This window comes from Lonchura striata, chromosome 4 (genome assembly GCF_050655825.1).
Source record: "Lonchura striata isolate lonStrDom1 chromosome 4, ASM5065582v1, whole genome shotgun sequence".
NCBI classification, from domain to species: domain Eukaryota; kingdom Metazoa; phylum Chordata; class Aves; order Passeriformes; family Estrildidae; genus Lonchura; species Lonchura striata.
Window position 1 is genome coordinate 62,848,164 of NC_140706.1, and position 18,587 is coordinate 62,866,750.

The following is an 18,587-nucleotide window of genomic DNA, read 5'->3' on the forward strand; positions in this document are numbered from 1 at the left end:
CCGCAGCACTGTGACATCGCTGTGACATCACCGCGCTGTCGCTGTGTGAGACGGGCCAGCGCCCGCAGCTGCCAGTGCAGTCGCGACGGGACGTGCCGGAGCCATGGGTGACGGTGACGTCCTGCTGACCGTGCTTCTCCTGCTGCTGGCCGCCGTGGCTGTCTGGTGGGCCTTTGGCCACCGGCAACCGCGGGGCCGGCGGACACGGAGAGGGAAGTGGAGGAAGCGCCCCAGGGTCCAGCCCAGAGGCTCACGGAGGAAGCGAGGAGCCCCTGCGGCTCCCAGGTTCCCCAGGCCTCGGGCGACTCCTGGCAAGCGGCCACGTGCTCCCGCCAGCCCCCTGGGCAGCCCCTGCAGCTGCGGCCCCTGCCTGGCAGAGGCCCGGGAGCTGCGGGAACTGATGCTGCACCTCGGGGATGGCAACGGGACACGTGAGCCGCTCTATTCCGGGATGTGGCAGGCATTGTGGAAAGAACTGGAGGAGCTGCAGAACCAAGGCCACCTGCCCTGCTGTGGCTTAGCCAGCTCCTCCAGAAGCCTCCATCCCATCCAGAGGCTGCTCCCAGCAAGATTCTCCATCCCTGGGAGAGCCTCAAGGCCTGCAAGGATGGCACAGCAGGGGAGAGACATCACCATCCATGCAGGAAGCTCAGGCTCTCAGAGACCCTGCATCCTGCCAGGAGCCTCCTCTATGTCTGACAGCCTCCATCCCTTGCAGAGGCTCAGTGAGACCTGTCAGCCTGCGGAAAGAGCAGAGCCCGTGGACAGGTCTCCCAGCTCCCTTGGACTCTGGGACTTCAACAACACAGGCGCCATCCTGACCCTTGACGTGGCAAGGGAAAGCCCAGAAGTCCAACTGGGAGCCCAGCCCGATGCAGGGGAGCCTGCTCAGGAGCAGCTGGTGGGGCAGCAAGCGTTCTGGAGCCAGCAGTGGGCATCCCACAGCAGCCAGGACAGCCAGGACGCTCTTCTGGTTCTGCCCGCCAGCAACAGCCCCAGCCTGGTGGTGGAGACGGGCCTCCAGACAGCACGGAGGTTCCTCCATCTGCAGGAAGCTGCCCCAAGACAGCCCTCGAGTGCCGCCAAGGCCTTTCTAGTAGCAGGTGAGATCTCCCGAGGAGCTGCCTGTGGCTCCCCCGGCGCTCTGGAGGGGCGCGGCCAGGCCAGGCCAGGGCCCCTGCGAGCAGCCTAGTCGCCGGCTGTTTCCAGTGCCTCCGACGGCACGGCTTGAAAAAGCCCTGTCTGCCTTGCAGCCGCTCCTGGCATCCCCCTGTGCCAAGGCTCGGGCTGCAGCCCCGGCCGTCGTCAGGAGCAGAGCCCAGCCCACGCCGCCGGGGACAGCGACGGTGCCGCCCTGCCCCGCTGCCCCGGGGCTGCCGCAGCCGCCTGTGCGCGCTGCCCCGGCCCGGCTCTGCCGCTCGCCAGCCCGGCGGCTGCAGGGCGGTGGCCGCTGCCCGGCGCGCAGCAGGAAGCAGGTGAGAGCGCGGCGGCCGCGGGGGCCCGGCCCGCTTCACTCGCGGGCACTTGCGGGGGGTTCTGGGCGCAAGGCTGATGGCTTCTCTCGGCCGCAGGGCAACAGAGGCAGCGGCAGGAGCTGTACCTGTGGGGCCCGCAGCTGGGCAGCGGCGGCTTCAGCACCGTCTACTCGGGCATCCGCCTCTCGGACGGGAGCCCGGTGAGTGGCCGCCACGGCCGGGCGGGGCAGGAGGGGCAGCGGCGGGGAGCGGCAGGGCTGGAGCTCAGCCCTCCTCTCTCCGTGGCTCGCAGGTGGCCATCAAACGCGTGGCCCGGGAGAGCGTCCTGCAGTGGGACGAGCTGGTGAGTGAACGGGGCCAGCGGGACAGAGCGGGGCGTGGCGGGCAGGGAGAATCCCGGGGCGGGCTCAGCGTGCGGAGCCGCAGCCCCGCGGGCCTGGGCACACCGGAGAGCGGAGCTGGGGCCGGGCAGCGGCAGCCCCGAGCATCCCCCGGGCGGGAGGAAGCGCAAGCGCCTGGGAGGCTGCGCCAGGGGGCACTGGGGCATCCCGGGCAGGGCGCAGCGCAGCCCCAGGGCTGCTGCAGCAGCAGCAGCAGCAGCAGCAGGCTGCTGCAGGCACTGACTTTCTCCTGCTCACAGCCCGACGGCACCCGCGTGCCCTTGGAGGTGGTGCTCATGGAGAAGGTGGGCTCTGGCTGCCAGAATATCATCCAGCTCCTCGATTGGTTTGAGCTGCCGGACAGCTTTGTGCTAGTGCTGGAGCGTCCGGAGGCATCGCAGGATCTCCTGCAGTTCCTGCAGGAGCAGGGCTGCCTGTGCGAGGAGCAGGCGCGCTGGCTTTTCTGCCAGGTGCTGGAGGCCGTGCGGCACTGCACCGCCTGCGGCGTCCTGCACCGGGACATCAAGCCAGAGAACCTCCTGGTGAACCCGGAGAGCGGCCACCTGAAGCTCATTGACTTCGGCTGCGGCACCTTCCTCCAGGAGCGGGCCTTCACGGGCTTTGCCGGTGAGCCCATGGCCTGGGCCCTGCTCCCGGTGCCAGGCACCGCACGGCCCCGTTCCCTCCTGGGCTGCGGGCTGCGTCCTTCAGCCGGCCGCCTTTAGGAACGGGGTGGATGCCGAGCCCCAGGAGCCGGCTGCCGGCCCGGCCGACAGAGGGGGGGCAAAAGCAGCTCCCGGCCCCTGGGCTCAGCAGGCCCACGAGGGCCAGGGCTGCTCCGCTGGCCTTCTTGGCCTTGCGGAATGGTTTCGTGCCTTTGGCCAGCTGGCTGGGGGACGCGGGGTGGCCTCGGGGGGAAGCTGTGGCCACGGCTGCAGCCCCTGCCTCGGCCAGGAGGCCGGCGCCAGGCTCTGGAAGGCAGCAGCCTGCGCCCGGCCAGCGCCGCCTGTCTCCCCTAGGAACGCGCGTGTACAGCCCGCCCGAGTGGATCTGGCTCGGCTGCTACCACGGCCACGCGGCCACCATCTGGTCCCTGGGCGTGCTGCTGTACGTCATGGTCTGCGGGAGCCTCCCCTTCCAGGATGAGCCTGACATCGTGCTGGGCAAGCTCGTCTTCCGGCAGCAGCTCTCTCCAGGTGGGTGTCCGGCCTCAAGCCGGCGGGCTTTGGCAGCTGGCGGCGCGCAGCTCGGCGCGGCCCTCACCAGCTCCGCGGGACGTGGATCTGCCCTCCAGGGCCGGCCGCAGGAGGGTCCCGTGCCGACGGGGTCAGCGCGGCACGGGCGGCCGGAGGAGGCGGCCGTGTCCCGCCGTGCCGCTCTCCTGCGTGGGGCAGAGCCGGTCGGGAGCCCGGCACGGCCCAGAGCCCGGCACAACATGGCCCGGGCCCCGCGGGCGACGGGGGCAGCTGGGCAGGAGACTCTGCCGGTGACCGGCGCTTTCTGCCTTCTCTCCCCAGAGCTCCAGCACCTGATCCGATGGTGTTTGGCCAAGCACCCTGCGGACAGGCCGGAGCTGGAGGAGATCTCATGCCACCCTTGGGTGCGGGGCCGGCGCTTTTGATGCCTTGCCGGAGCCTCTGCAGCACCAACTTAGCGAGTCCCACGCAGGACTGAGAAGCCGAAAAATAAAACAGCAAACCCATTGTGGTGTGTCAAGGGGCTGGTTCTTTTCAGCAACTTCAGCTAAAGAAACGTCTTGGGAAAAGGGGGGAATCAGAGTGCTGCCTTCAGCCTTTGTCAAGCTTTCCATGCCTGCCCTCCCGGCTGGTTCTTTATATCTTCCAGCTCAGGCCGTAGTGCGGGTGAGAGGGGCTTTGCCCAGCCAAGAAATGCAGCAGTGGAACAACAGCTGCTCTTGCAAAGTGGCAGGGCTTCTTGGTGTCTCTTGAAGTGACACACAGGTCCATGTGTGCATTCCAGGGGTTATTTGGTTTCAGGGACAGAGACGTTCCTCTCTTAGCAGAACTCTGAGGAGAGCCAGAAGCTACAAAATATCATTTCAGGTTGAGCCCTGCTGAACTCTTTTTCTTTCTTCCTATGAAATGGGAGGCAGGGCTAGGCACTTCTCTGGGAATCTTGCCGAAGGAGCTGCTTCTCTGGGAGTCACGCCGAAGGAGCTGCTTCTCTCAGAATCCCGCAAAGAGAGAGCTGCTCTGTCTCCCAAAAAGGTACCACTTTATACCATAAAAGAGTGCTTGGCTTCCCCCTCTGGGTGGAGCACCTCAAATTGGGATGGTGTTACGTTACCGGGCCTGCAGTGAGCCAGTCAATGGCCCATTAACAAACGATTACCTCTTCGGAGCAAACCATCGTTCTTGCAAGAGATAATAAACCTGCCCAACCTCCAACAGATGGCAAATAGAATACAAGCTTATCTTACAAACCAGGACAACTACTTTATAGAGAGGTAGCGGTTGTAACCAATACTTAGTAGATTTTTTTTGTTGTTTCGATTTATACTATGGCAAGATGATAAAATATGTATTTGACATTACCTTGGAATGCAAATTTTTTAAAAATAATTTTAAGGGAAAATATATTGAAACTGGTTTGGATAGCATAATTTCAAAAAGCCAGTTTCAATACCTGTGCAGAAGCCACGAAGAAGATCTGCATCAATCATCTAAAAAGAAAGCAAGCTTTAGATTTGACATGCACATTTAGATTTTTTTTGTCATGTATAAAAGAAAGGAGAAAAAATACACTATGACAGTTTATCTTCAACTGCACATCACTTGAACCTTGAGTGAAGACTCTGCATTATTGAAGAGAACCAGCTGAGGCAGTGCAGCTCCAGGTTCACACATTATCAGAACCTTCGACTGCTCATTAAAAGCAGAAAATAGTGTGGCTGCCTCTGCGAGGCAACAGCGCATTCTCCTGCTGTCATTGCCACTGTCAGAGCAAAACTGGAACCAAGCCATCCCATTCCATCACAAGCACCCTTACGCTGCAAAGGTGGAGCCCTGATCTCAGGAATGCCATTTGTGGCAGAGGTTTTCCATGGGTGATGTCACACAGCTCTCTGTCATGCCACACTGACACCTCTGTGATGTCACAAATCTCTCTGTGATGTCACATGGACATCCTTGTGATGTTACACTAATATCTGTGATGCCACACAGCTCTCTGTGATGTCACACAACCTCCTCTGACATCACAATGACATCTCTATGATGTCACACTGACACCTTTGTGACGTTGCACAGCTCTCTGTGGTAACACATGGGCATCTGTGGTGTCACACAGCTCTCTGTGATGTCACAATGACATCTGTGATGTCACACAAGCTCCTGTGATGTTACACAGACCTCTCTGCGATGTCACGCTGACATCTCTCTGATGTCACACAAGTGTAACAAGAAAAGAAATAGCTGAAGGAAAATTAGCAGTATTTTATTTGTCCTGAATCTAAGAATTTAGGACCTTCAATTTTTACAAACATGATTTGATACTAACTATAGGCAATGAAGTTTTCCATCCCCACTAAAGAAATGGATTTGGCCTGAACCATGGCTGCAGCACCCCCAAGGCTGTAACTGCTCTGCCAGGGGTTCTTCCATGGTCATGGCTCTCAGGTGCTCCAGCACGACCCCAGGCACAGGCACTGATGTTTCGAGGGCTACCTGCTGAGCATGGCCTAATCCACAGCCACAGAGGTTTCAGGTTTATCCCTGGGCCACAATCCCTTCTTGGCCATGGAAACAACCATGGCCACAGGTACTCTGAGAGATTCCTGCTCTGCCATGGGCTTATTCCCAGCCGCGGATGCCTGCGGGTGTCCTGCTCCTGTCTGGGCTCATCCACAGGTCACAGATCCCTCAACTGGAGCTCACACCACTGGAGTTCCAGCAGCACAGAAACAGCAGCGATGTCCTGGCCTGGTCTCATGGATGATGGGAAGGCAAAGCAGGTTCTATTTCAGGGTTTCAAGTACAGTTTTGATCCTGTTCCTCGCAGAATACATCTGGAGGAGGTGTCCAGCTGTGAGACAAACAGAGACAGGGTGTGCTGGGTGAAGAATGGTGATGTACTGGTTTTCAAGGGGATAGGATCCATTTTCTTCCCAGGGAGCGGCAAAGAGCTGGGTTTGGATTCAGCACGGGAATGTGGTGGATAGCACACGGATGGCTTGGATGTTGCTGAGCGGGGCTTGCCCTCCTCAAGGACTTTGCAGTGGCACATTGGACAATCCATGTCCCGTGCTCTGCCAGCAAGGAGGTGAGACCATCAACATTCCCCTCCTCATCTCTGTGTCCTACGTAAAGAAGAATCTTCCACCCGCTCTGCTCCAGAGAGCTGGCAAGTGCCCCTAGGGAGCCCCCTCATCCCTCCTGGGGCACTGCGGAGGGCGGGGCCGAGGCAGGGCTGTGACTGCACAAAGGGGCAGAGCGCTGGCGTGAGGCAGGGCTGTGATGTCCCAGGGCTGTGCTGGCCGCAGCACTGTGACATCGCTGTGACATCACCGCGCTGTGGCTGTGTGAGACGGGCCAGCGCCCGCAGCTGCCAGTGCAGTCGCGACGGGACGTGCCGGAGCCATGGGTGACGGTGACGTCCTGCTGACCGTGCTTCTCCTGCTGCTGGCCGCCGTGGCTGTCTGGTGGGCCTTTGGCCACCGGCAACCGCGGGGCCGGCGGACACGGAGAGGGAAGTGGAGGAAGCGCCCCAGGGTCCAGCCCAGAGGCTCACGGAGGAAGCGAGGAGCCCCTGCGGCTCCCAGGTTCCCCAGGCCTCGGGCGACTCCTGGCAAGCGGCCACGTGCTCCCGCCAGCCCCCTGGGCAGCCCCTGCAGCTGCGGCCCCTGCCTGGCAGAGGCCCGGGAGCTGCAGGAACTGATGCTGCACCTCGGGGATGGCAACGGGACACGTGAGCCGCTCTATTCTGGGATGTGGCAGGCATTGTGGAAAGAACTGGAGGAGCTGCAGAACCAAGGCCACCTGCCCTGCTGTGGCTTAGCCAGCTCCTCCAGAAGCCTCCATCCCATCCAGAGGCTGCTCCCAGCAAGATTCTCCATCCCTGGGAGAGCCTCAAGGCCTGCAAGGATGGCACAGCAGGGGAGAGACATCACCATCCATGCAGGAAGCTCAGGCTCTCAGAGACCCTGCATCCTGCCAGGAGCCTCCTCTATGTCTGACAGCCTCCATCCCTTGCAGAGGCTCAGTGAGACCTGTCAGCCTGCGGAAAGAGCAGAGCCCGTGGACAGGTCTCCCAGCTCCCTTGGACTCTGGGACTTCAACAACACAGGCGCCATCCTGACCCTTGACGTGGCAAGGGAAAGCCCAGAAGTCCAACTGGGAGCCCAGCCCGATGCAGGGGAGCCTGCTCAGGAGCAGCTGGTGGGGCAGCAAGCGTCCTGGAGCCAGCAGTGGGCATCCCACAGCAGCCAGGACAGCCAGGACGCTCTTCTGGTTCTGCCCGCCAGCAACAGCCCCAGCCTGGTGGTGGAGACGGGCCTCCAGACAGCACGGAGGTTCCTCCATCTGCAGGAAGCTGCCCCAAGACAGCCCTCGAGTGCCGCCAAGGCCTTTCTAGTAGCAGGTGAGATCTCCCGAGGAGCTGCCTGCGGCTCCCCCGGGGCTCTGGAGGGGCGCGGCCAGGCCAGGCCAGGGCCCCTGCGAGCAGCCTAGTCGCCGGCTGTTTCCAGTGCCTCCGACGGCACGGCTTGAAAAAGCCCTGTCTGCCTTGCAGCCGCTCCTGGCATCCCCCTGTGCCAAGGCTCGGGCTGCAGCCCCGGCCGTCGTCAGGAGCAGAGCCCAGCCCACGCCGCCGGGGACAGCGACGGTGCCGCCCTGCCCCGCTGCCCCGGGGCTGCCGCAGCCGCCTGTGCGCGCTGCCCCGGCCCGGCTCTGCCGCTCGCCAGCCCGGCGGCTGCAGGGCGGTGGCCGCTGCCCGGCGCGCAGCAGGAAGCAGGTGAGAGCGCGGCGGCCGCGGGGGCCCGGCCCGCTTCACTCGCGGGCACTTGCGGGGGGTTCTGGGCGCAAGGCTGATGGCTTCTCTCGGCCGCAGGGCAACAGAGGCAGCGGCAGGAGCTGTACCTGTGGGGCCCGCAGCTGGGCAGCGGCGGCTTCAGCACCGTCTACTCGGGCATCCGCCTCTCGGACGGGAGCCCGGTGAGTGGCCGCCACGGCCGGGCGGGGCAGGAGGGGCAGCGGCGGGGAGCGGCAGGGCTGGAGCTCAGCCCTCCTCTCTCCGTGGCTCGCAGGTGGCCATCAAACGCGTGGCCCGGGAGAGCGTCCTGCAGTGGGACGAGCTGGTGAGTGAACGGGGCCAGCGGGACAGAGCGGGGCGTGGCGGGCAGGGAGAATCCCGGGGCGGGCTCAGCGTGCGGAGCCGCAGCCCCGCGGGCCTGGGCACACCGGAGAGCGGAGCTGGGGCCGGGCAGCGGCACCCCCGAGCATCCCCCGGGCGGGAGGAAGCGCAAGCGCCTGGGAGGCTGCGCCAGGGGGCACTGGGGCATCCCGGGCAGGGCGCAGCGCAGCCCCAGGGCTGCTGCAGCAGCAGCAGCAGCAGCAGCAGGCTGCTGCAGGCACTGACTTTCTCCTGCTCACAGCCCGACGGCACCCGCGTGCCCTTGGAGGTGGTGCTCATGGAGAAGGTGGGCTCTGGCTGCCAGAATATCATCCAGCTCCTCGATTGGTTTGAGCTGCCGGACAGCTTTGTGCTAGTGCTGGAGCGTCCGGAGGCATCGCAGGATCTCCTGCAGTTCCTGCAGGAGCAGGGCTGCCTGTGCGAGGAGCAGGCGCGCTGGCTTTTCTGCCAGGTGCTGGAGGCCGTGCGGCACTGCACCGCCTGCAGCGTCCTGCACCGGGACATCAAGCCAGAGAACCTCCTGGTGAACCCGGAGAGCGGCCACCTGAAGCTCATTGACTTCGGCTGCGGCACCTTCCTCCAGGAGCGGGCCTTCACGGGCTTTGCCGGTGAGCCCATGGCCTGGGCCCTGCTCCCGGTGCCAGGCACCGCACGGCCCCGTTCCCTCCTGGGCTGCGGGCTGCGTCCTTCAGCCGGCCGCCTTTAGGAACGGGGCGGATGCCGAGCCCCAGGAGCCGGCTGCCGGCCCGGCCGACAGAGGGGGGGCAAAAGCAGCTCCCGGCCCCTGGGCTCAGCAGGCCCACGAGGGCCAGGGCTGCTCCGCTGGCCTTCTTGGCCTTGCGGAATGGTTTCGTGCCTTTGGCCAGCTGGCTGGGGGACGCGGGGTGGCCTCGGGGGGAAGCTGTGGCCACGGCTGCAGCCCCTGCCTCGGCCAGGAGGCTGGCGCCAGGCTCTGGAAGGCAGCAGCCTGCGCCCGGCCAGCGCCGCCTGTCTCCCCTAGGAACGCGCGTGTACAGCCCGCCCGAGTGGATCTGGCTCGGCTGCTACCACGGCCACGCGGCCACCATCTGGTCCCTGGGCGTGCTGCTGTACGTCATGGTCTGCGGGAGCCTCCCCTTCCAGGATGAGCCTGACATCGTGCTGGGCAAGCTCGTCTTCCGGCAGCAGCTCTCTCCAGGTGGGTGTCCGGCCTCAAGCCGGCGGGCTTTGGCAGCTGGCGGCGCGCAGCTCGGCGCGGCCCTCACCAGCTCCGCGGGACGTGGATCTGCCCTCCAGGGCCGGCCGCAGGAGGGTCCCGTGCCGACGGGGTCAGCGCGGCACGGGCGGCCGGAGGAGGCGGCCGTGTCCCGCCGTGCCGCTCTCCTGCGTGGGGCAGAGCCGGTCGGGAGCCCGGCACGGCCCAGAGCCCGGCACAACATGGCCCGGGCCCCGCGGGCGACGGGGGCAGCTGGGCAGGAGACTCTGCCGGTGACCGGCGCTTTCTGCCTTCTCTCCCCAGAGCTCCAGCACCTGATCCGATGGTGTTTGGCCAAGCACCCTGCGGACAGGCCGGAGCTGGAGGAGATCTCATGCCACCCTTGGGTGCGGGGCCGGCGCTTTTGATGCCTTGCCGGAGCCTCTGCAGCACCAACTTAGCGAGTCCCACGCAGGACTGAGAAGCCGAAAAATAAAACAGCAAACCCATTGTGGTGTGTCAAGGGGCTGGTTCTTTTCAGCAACTTCAGCTAAAGAAACGTCTTGGGAAAAGGGGGGAATCAGAGTGCTGCCTTCAGCCTTTGTCAAGCTTTCCATGCCTGCCCTCCCGGCTGGTTCTTTATATCTTCCAGCTCAGGCCGTAGTGCGGGTGAGAGGGGCTTTGCCCAGCCAAGAAATGCAGCAGTGGAACAACAGCTGCTCTTGCAAAGTGGCAGGGCTTCTTGGTGTCTCTTGAAGTGACACACAGGTCCATGTGTGCATTCCAGGGGTTATTTGGTTTCAGGGACAGAGACGTTCCTCTCTTAGCAGAACTCTGAGGAGAGCCAGAAGCTACAAAATATCATTTCAGGTTGAGCCCTGCTGAACTCTTTTTCTTTCTTCCTATGAAATGGGAGGCAGGGCTAGGCACTTCTCTGGGAATCTTGCCGAAGGAGCTGCTTCTCTGGGAGTCACGCCGAAGGAGCTGCTTCTCTCAGAATCCCGCAAAGAGAGAGCTGCTCTGTCTCCCAAAAAGGTACCACTTTATACCATAAAAGAGTGCTTGGCTTCCCCCTCTGGGTGGAGCACCTCAAATTGGGATGGTGTTACGTTACCGGGCCTGCAGTGAGCCAGTCAATGGCCCATTAACAAACGATTACCTCTTCGGAGCAAACCATCGTTCTTGCAAGAGATAATAAACCTGCCCAACCTCCAACAGATGGCAAATAGAATACAAGCTTATCTTACAAACCAGGACAACTACTTTATAGAGAGGTAGCAATTGTAACCAATACTTAGTAGATTTTTTTTGTTGTTTTGATTTATACTATGGCAAGATGATAAAATATGTATTTGACATTACCTTGGAATGCAAATTTTTTAAAAATAATTTTAAGGGAAAATATATTGAAACTGGTTTGGATAGCATAATTTCAAAAAGCCAGTTTCAATACCTGTGCAGAAGCCACAAAGAAGATCTGCATCAATCATCTAAAAAGAAAGCAAGCTTTAGATTTGACATGCACATTTAGATTTTTTTTGTCATGTATAAAAGAAAGGAGAAAAAATACACTATGACAGTTTATCTTCAACTGCACATCACTTGAACCTTGAGTGAAGACTCTGCATTATTGAAGAGAACCAGCTGAGGCAGTGAAGCTCCAGGTTCACACATTATCAGAACCTTCGACTGCTCATTAAAAGCAGAAAATAGTGTGGCTGCCTCTGCGAGGCAACAGCGCATTCTCCTGCTGTCATTGCCACTGTCAGAGCAAAACTGGAACCAAGACATCCCATTCCATCACAAGCACCCTTACGCTGCAAAGGTGGAGCCCTGATCTCAGGAATGCCATTTGTGGCAGAGGTTTTCCATGGGTGATGTCACACAGCTCTCTGTCATGCCACACTGACACCTCTGTGATGTCACAAATCTCTCTGTGATGTCACATGGACATCCTTGTGATGTTACACTAATATCTGTGATGCCACACAGCTCTCTGTGATGTCACACAACCTCCTCTGACATCACAATGACATCTCTATGATGTCACACTGACACCTTTGTGACGTTGCACAGCTCTCTGTGGTAACACATGGGCATCTGTGGTGTCACACAGCTCTCTGTGATGTCACAATGCCATCTGTGATGTCACACAAGCTCCTGTGATGTTACACAGACCTCTCTGTGATGTCACGCTGACATCTCTCTGATGTCACACAAGTGTAACAAGAAAAGAAATAGCTGAAGGAAAATTAGCAGTATTTTATTTGTCCTGAATCTAAGAATTTAGAACCTTCAATTTTTACAAACATGATTTGATACTAACTATAGGCAATGAAGTTTTCCATCCCCACTAAAGAAATGGATTTGGCCTGAACCACGGCTGCAGCACCCCCAAGGCTGTAACTGCTCTGCCAGGGGTTCTTCCATGGTCATGGCTCTCAGGTGCTCCAGCACGACCCCAGGCACAGGCACTGATGTTTCGAGGGCTACCTGCTGAGCATGGCCTAATCCACAGCCACAGAGGCTTCAGGTTTATCCCTGGGCCACAATCCCTTCTTGGCCATGGAAACAACCATGGCCACAGGTACTCTGAGAGATTCCTGCTTTGCCATGGGCTTATTCCCAGCCGCGGATGCCTGCGGGTGTCCTGCTCCTTTCTGGGCTCGTCCACAGGTTACAGATCCCTCAACTGGAGCTAACACCACTGGAGTTCCAGCAGCATAGAAACAGCAGCGATGTCCTGGCCTGGTCTCATGGATGATGGGAAGGCAAAGCAGGTTCTATTTCAGGGTTTTAAGTACAGTTTTGATCCTGTTCCTCGCAGAATACATCTGGAGCAGGTGTCCAGCTGTGAGACAAACAGAGACAGGGTGTGCTGGGTGAAGAATGGTGATGTACTGGTTTTCAAGGGGATAGGATCCATTTTCTTCCCAGGGAGCGGCAAAGAGCTGGGTTTGGATTCAGCACGGGAATGTGGTGGATAGCACACGGATGGCTTGGATGTTGCTGAGCGGGGCTTGCCCTCCTCAAGGACTTTGCAGTGGCACATTGGACAATCCATGTGCCGTGCTCTGCCAGCAAGGAGGTGAGACCATCAACATTCCCCTCCTCATCCCTGTGTCCTACGTAAAGAAGAATCTTCCACCCGCTCTGCTCCAGAGAGCAGGCAAGTGCCCCTAGGGAGCCCCCTCATCCCTCCTGGGGCACTGCGGAGGGCGGGGCCGAGGCAGGGCTGTGACTGCACAAAGGGGCAGAGCGCTGGCGTGAGGCAGGGCTGTGATGTCCCAGGGCTGTGCTGGCCGCAGCACTGTGACATCGCTGTGACATCACCGCGCTGTCGCTGTGTTAGACGGGCCAGCGCCCGCAGCTGCCAGTGCAGTCGCGACGGGACGTGCCGGAGCCATGGGTGACGGTGACGTCCTGCTGACCGTGCTTCTCCTGCTGCTGGCCGCCGTGGCTGTCTGGTGGGCCTTTGGCCACCGGCAACCGCGGGGCCGGCGGACACGGAGAGGGAAGTGGAGGAAGCGCCCCAGGGTCCAGCCCAGAGGCTCACCGAGGAAGCGAGGAGCCCCTGCGGCTCCCAGGTTCCCCAGGCCTCGGGCGACTCCTGGCAAGCGGCCACGTGCTCCCGCCAGCCCCCTGGGCAGCCCCTGCAGCTGCGGCCCCTGCCTGGCAGAGGCCCGGGAGCTGCAGGAACTGATGCTGCACCTCGGGGATGGCAACGGGACACGTGAGCCGCTCTATTCTGGGATGTGGCAGGCATTGTGGAAAGAACTGGAGGAGCTGCAGAACCAAGGCCACCTGCCCTGCTGTGGCTTAGCCAGCTCCTCCAGAAGCCTCCATCCCATCCAGAGGCTGCTCCCAGCAAGATTCTCCATCCCTGGGAGAGCCTCAAGGCCTGCAAGGATGGCACAGCAGGGGAGAGACATCACCATCCATGCAGGAAGCTCAGGCTCTCAGAGACCCTGCATCCTGCCAGGAGCCTCCTCTATGTCTGACAGCCTCCATCCCTTGCAGAGGCTCAGTGAGACCTGTCAGCCTGAGGAAAGAGCAGAGCCCGTGGACAGGTCTCCCAGCTCCCTTGGACTCTGGGACTTCAACAACACAGGTGCCATCCTGACCCTTGACGTGGCAAGGGAAAGCCCAGAAGTCCAACTGGGAGCCCAGACCGGTGCAGGGGAGCCTGCTCAGGAGCAGCTGGCGGGGCAACAAGCGTCCTGCAGCCAGCAGTGGGCATCCCACAGCAGCCAGGACAGCCAGGACGCTCTTCTGGTTCTGCCCGCCAGCAACAGCCCCAGCCTGGTGGTGGAGACGGGCCTCCAGACAGCACGGAGGTTCCTCCATCTGCAGGAAGCTGCTCCAAGACAGCCCTCGAGTGCAGCCAAGGCCTTTCTAGTAGCAGGTGAGATCTCCCGAGGAGCTGCCTGCGGCTCCCCCGGGGCTCTGGAGGGGCGCGGCCAGGCCAGGCCAGGGCCCCTGCGAGCAGCCTAGTCGCCGGCTGTTTCCAGTGCCTCCGACGGCACGGCTTGAAAAAGCCCTGTCTGCCTTGCAGCCGCTCCTGGGATCCCCCTGTGCCAAGGCTCGGGCTGCAGCCCCGGCCGTCGTCAGGAGCAGAGCCCAGCCCACGCCGCCGGGGACAGCGACGGTGCCGCCCTGCCCCGCTGCCCCGGGGCTGCCGCAGCCGCCTGTGCGCGCTGCCCCGGCCCGGCTCTGCCGCTCGCCAGCCCGGCGGCTGCAGGGCGGTGGCCGCTGCCCGGCGCGCAGCAGGAAGCAGGTGAGAGCGCGGCGGCCGCGGGGGCCCGGCCCGCTTCACTCGCGGGCACTTGCGGGGGTTTCTGGGCGCAAGGCTGATGGCTTCTCTCGGCCGCAGGGCAACAGAGGCAGCGGCAGGAGCTGTACCTGTGGGGCCCGCAGCTGGGCAGCGGCGGCTTCAGCACCGTCTACTCGGGCATCCGCCTCTCGGACGGGAGCCCGGTGAGTGGCCGCCACGGCCGGGCGGGGCAGGAGGGGCAGCGGCGGGGAGCGGCAGGGCTGGAGCTCAGCCCTCCTCTCTCCGTGGCTCGCAGGTGGCCATCAAACGTGTGGCCCGGGAGAGCGTCCTGCAGTGGGACGAGCTGGTGAGTGAACGGGGCCAGCGGGACAGAGCGGGGCGTGGCGGGCAGGGAGAATCCCGGGGCGGGCTCAGCGTGCGGAGCCGCAGCCCCGCGGGCCTGGGCACACCGGAGAGCGGAGCTGGGGCCGGGCAGCGGCAGCCCCGAGCATCCCCCGGGCGGGAGGAAGCGCAAGCGCCTGGGAGGCTGCGCCAGGGGGCACTGGGGCATCCCGGGCAGGGCGCAGCGCAGCCCCAGGGCTGCTGCAGCAGCAGCAGCAGCAGCAGCAGGCTGCTGCAGGCACTGACTTTCTCCTGCTCACAGCCCGACGGCACCCGCGTGCCCTTGGAGGTGGTGCTCATGGAGAAGGTGGGCTCTGGCTGCCAGAATATCATCCAGCTCCTCGATTGGTTTGAGCTGCCGGACAGCTTTGTGCTAGTGCTGGAGCGTCCGGAGGCATCGCAGGATCTCCTGCAGCTCCTGCAGGAGCAGGGCTGCCTGTGCGAGGAGCAGGCGCGCTGGCTTTTCTGCCAGGTGCTGGAGGCCGTGCGGCACTGCACCGCCTGCGGCGTCCTGCACCGGGACATCAAGCCAGAGAACCTCCTGGTGAACCCGGAGAGCGGCCACCTGAAGCTCATTGACTTCGGCTGCGGCACCTTCCTCCAGGAGCGGGCCTTCACGGGCTTTGCCGGTGAGCCCATGGCCTGGGCCCTGCTCCCGGTGCCAGGCACCGCACGGCCCCGTTCCCTCCTGGGCTGCGGGCTGCGTCCTTCAGCCGGCCGCCTTTAGGCACGGGGCGGATGCCGAGCCCCAGGAGCCGGCTGCCGGCCCGGCCGACAGAGGGGGGGCAAAAGCGGCTCCCGGCCCCTGGGCTCAGCAGGCCCACGAGGGCCAGGGCTGCTCCGCTGGCCTTCTTGGCCTTGCGGAATGGTTTCGTGCCTTTGGCCAGCTGGCTGGGGGACGCGGGGTGGCCTCGGGGGGAAGCTGTGGCCACGGCTGCAGCCCCTGCCTCGGCCAGGAGGCCGGCGCCAGGCTCTGGAAGGCAGCAGCCTGCGCCCGGCCAGCGCCGCCTGTCTCCCCTAGGAACGCGCGTGTACAGCCCGCCCGAGTGGATCTGGCTCGGCTGCTACCACGGCCACGCGGCCACCATCTGGTCCCTGGGCGTGCTGCTGTACGTCATGGTCTGCGGGAGCCTCCCCTTCCAGGATGAGCCTGACATCGTGCTGGGCAAGCTCGTCTTCCGGCAGCAGCTCTCTCCAGGTGGGTGTCCGGCCTCAAGCCGGCGGGCTTTGGCAGCTCGCGGCGTGCAGCTCGGCGCGGCCCTCACCAGCTCCGCGGGACGTGGATCTGCCCCCCAGGGCCGGCCGCAGGAGGGTCCCGTGCCGACGGGGTCAGCGCGGCACGGGCGGCCGGAGGAGGCGGCCGTGTCCCGCCGTGCCGCTCTCCTGCGTGGGGCAGAGCCGGTCGGGAGCCCGGCACGGCCCAGAGCCCGGCACAACATGGCCCGGGCCCCGCGGGCGACGGGGGCAGCTGGGCAGGAGACTCTGCCGGTGACTGGCGCTTTCTGCCTTCTCTCCCCAGAGCTCCAGCACCTGATCCGATGGTGTTTGGCCAAGCACCCTGCGGACAGGCCGGAGCTGGAGGAGATCTCATGCCACCCTTGGGTGCGGGGCCGGCGCTTTTGATGCCTTGCCGGAGCCTCTGCAGCACCAACTTAGCGAGTCCCACGCAGGACTGAGAAGCCGAAAAATAAAACAGCAAACCCATTGTGGTGTGTCAAGGGGCTGGTTCTTTTCAGCAACTTCAGCTAAAGAAACGTCTTGGGAAAAGGGGGGAATCAGAGTGCTGCCTTCAGCCTTTGTCAAGCTTTCCATGCCTGCCCTCCCGGCTGGTTCTTTATATCTTCCAGCTCAGGCCGTAGTGCGGGTGAGAGGGGCTTTGCCCAGCCAAGAAATGCAGCAGTGGAACAACAGCTGCTCTTGCAAAGTGGCAGGGCTTCTTGGTGTCTCTTGAAGTGACACACAGGTCCATGTGTGCATTCCAGGGGTTATTTGGTTTCAGGGACAGAGACGTTCCTCTCTTAGCAGAACTCTGAGGAGAGCCAGAAGCTACAAAATATCATTTCAGGTTGAGCCCTGCTGAACTCTTTTTCTTTCTTCCTATGAAATGGGAGGCAGGGCTAGGCACTTCTCTGGGAATCTTGCCGAAGGAGCTGCTTCTCTGGGAGTCACGCCGAAGGAGCTGCTTCTCTCGGAATCCCGCAAAGAGAGAGCTGCTCTGTCTCCCAAAAAGGTACCACTTTATACCATAAAAGAGTGCTTGGCTTCCCCCTCTGGGTGGAGCACCTCAAATTGGGATGGTGTTACGTTACCGGGCCTGCAGTGAGCCAGTCAATGGCCCATTAACAAACGATTACCTCTTCGGAGCAAACCATCGTTCTTGCAAGAGATAATAAACCTGCCCAACCTCCAACAGATGGCAAATAGAATACAAGCTTATTTTACAAACCAGGACAACTACTTTATAGAGAGGTAGCGGTTGTAACCAATACTTATTAGATTTTTTTTGTTGTTTCGATTTATACTATGGCAAGATGATAAAATATGTATTTGACATTACCTTGGAATGCAAATTTTTTAAAAATAATTTTAAGGGAAAATATATTGAAACTGGTTTGGATAGCATAATTTCAAAAAGCCAGTTTCAATACCTGTGCAGAAGCCACGAAGAAGATCTGCATCAATCATCTAAAAAGAAAGCAAGCTTTAGATTTGACATGCACATTTAGATTTTTTTTGTCATGTATAAAAGAAAGGAGAAAAAATACACTATGACAGTTTATCTTCAACTGCACATCACTTGAACCTTGAGTGAAGACTCTGCATTATTGAAGAGAACCAGCTGAGGCAGTGCAGCTCCAGGTTCACACATTATCAGAACCTTCGACTGCTCATTAAAAGCAGAAAATAGTGTGGCTGCCTCTGCGAGGCAACAGCGCATTCTCCTGCTGTCATTGCCACTGTCAGAGCAAAACTGGAACCAAGCAATCCCATTCCATCACAAGCACCCTTACGCTGCAAAGGTGGAGCCCTGATCTCAGGAATGCCATTTGTGGCAGAGGTTTTCCATGGGTGATGTCACACAGCTCTCTGTCATGCCACACTGACACCTCTGTGATGTCACAAATCTCTCTGTGATGTCACATGGACATCCTTGTGATGTTACACTAATATCTGTGATGCCACACAGCTCTCTGTGATGTCACACAACCTCCTCTGACATCACAATGACAGCTCTATGATGTCACACTGACACCTTGCACAGCTCTCTGTGGTAACACATGGGCATCTGTGGTGTCACACAGCTCTCTGTGATGTCACACTGACATCTCTGTGACATCACACAGCTTTTTGTGATGTCACACAGACACCTCTGTGATGTCACAATGCCATCTGTGATGTCACACAAGCTCCTGTGATGTTACACAGACCTCTCTGTGATGTCATGCTGACATCTCTCTGATGTCACACAAGTGTAACAAGAAAAGAAATAGCTGAAGGAAAATTAGCAGTATTTTATTTGTCCTGAATCGAAGAATTTAGAACCTTCAATTTTTACAAACATGATTTGATACTAACTATAGGCAATGAAGTTTTCCATCCCCAGTAAAGAAAAGGATTTGGCCTGAACCACGGCTGCAGCACCCCCAAGGCTGTAACTGCTCTGCCAGGGGTTCTTCCATGGTCATGGCTCTCAGGTGCTCCAGCACGACCCCAGGCACAGGCACTGATGTTTCGAGGGCTTCCTGCTGAGCATGGCCTAATCCACAGCCACAGAGGCTTCAGGTTTATCCCTGGGCCACAATCCCTTCTTGGCCATGGAAACAACCTTGGCCACAGGTACTCTGAGAGATTCCTGCTCTGCCATGGGCTTATTCCCAGCCGCGGATGCCTGCGGGTGTCCTGCTCCTTTCTGGGCTCATCCACAGGTCACAGATCCCTCAACTGGAGCTCACACCACTGGAGTTCCAGCAGCACAGAAACAGCAGCGATGTCCTGGCCTGGTCTCATGGATGATGGGAAGGCAAAGCAGGTTC

At 60.7% G+C, this 18,587-nt stretch overlaps 1 protein-coding gene across 1 annotated transcript; it reads left to right on the forward strand.

The window, feature by feature from the left end:
• The first annotated feature begins 12,803 nt into the window (after positions 1-12,803).
• Positions 12,804-18,567, forward strand: LOC146767683 (serine/threonine-protein kinase pim-1-like). Its single transcript, XM_085579527.1, has 8 exons — positions 12,804-12,865; positions 13,688-13,803; positions 14,272-14,375; positions 14,468-14,518; positions 14,879-15,182; positions 15,575-15,751; positions 16,073-16,155; positions 18,433-18,567. The coding sequence occupies exons 1-8, from the start codon at positions 12,804-12,806 to the stop codon at positions 18,565-18,567; spliced, it is 1,032 nt and encodes a 343-aa protein (XP_085435653.1).
• Positions 18,568-18,587: the final 20 nt, after the last annotated feature.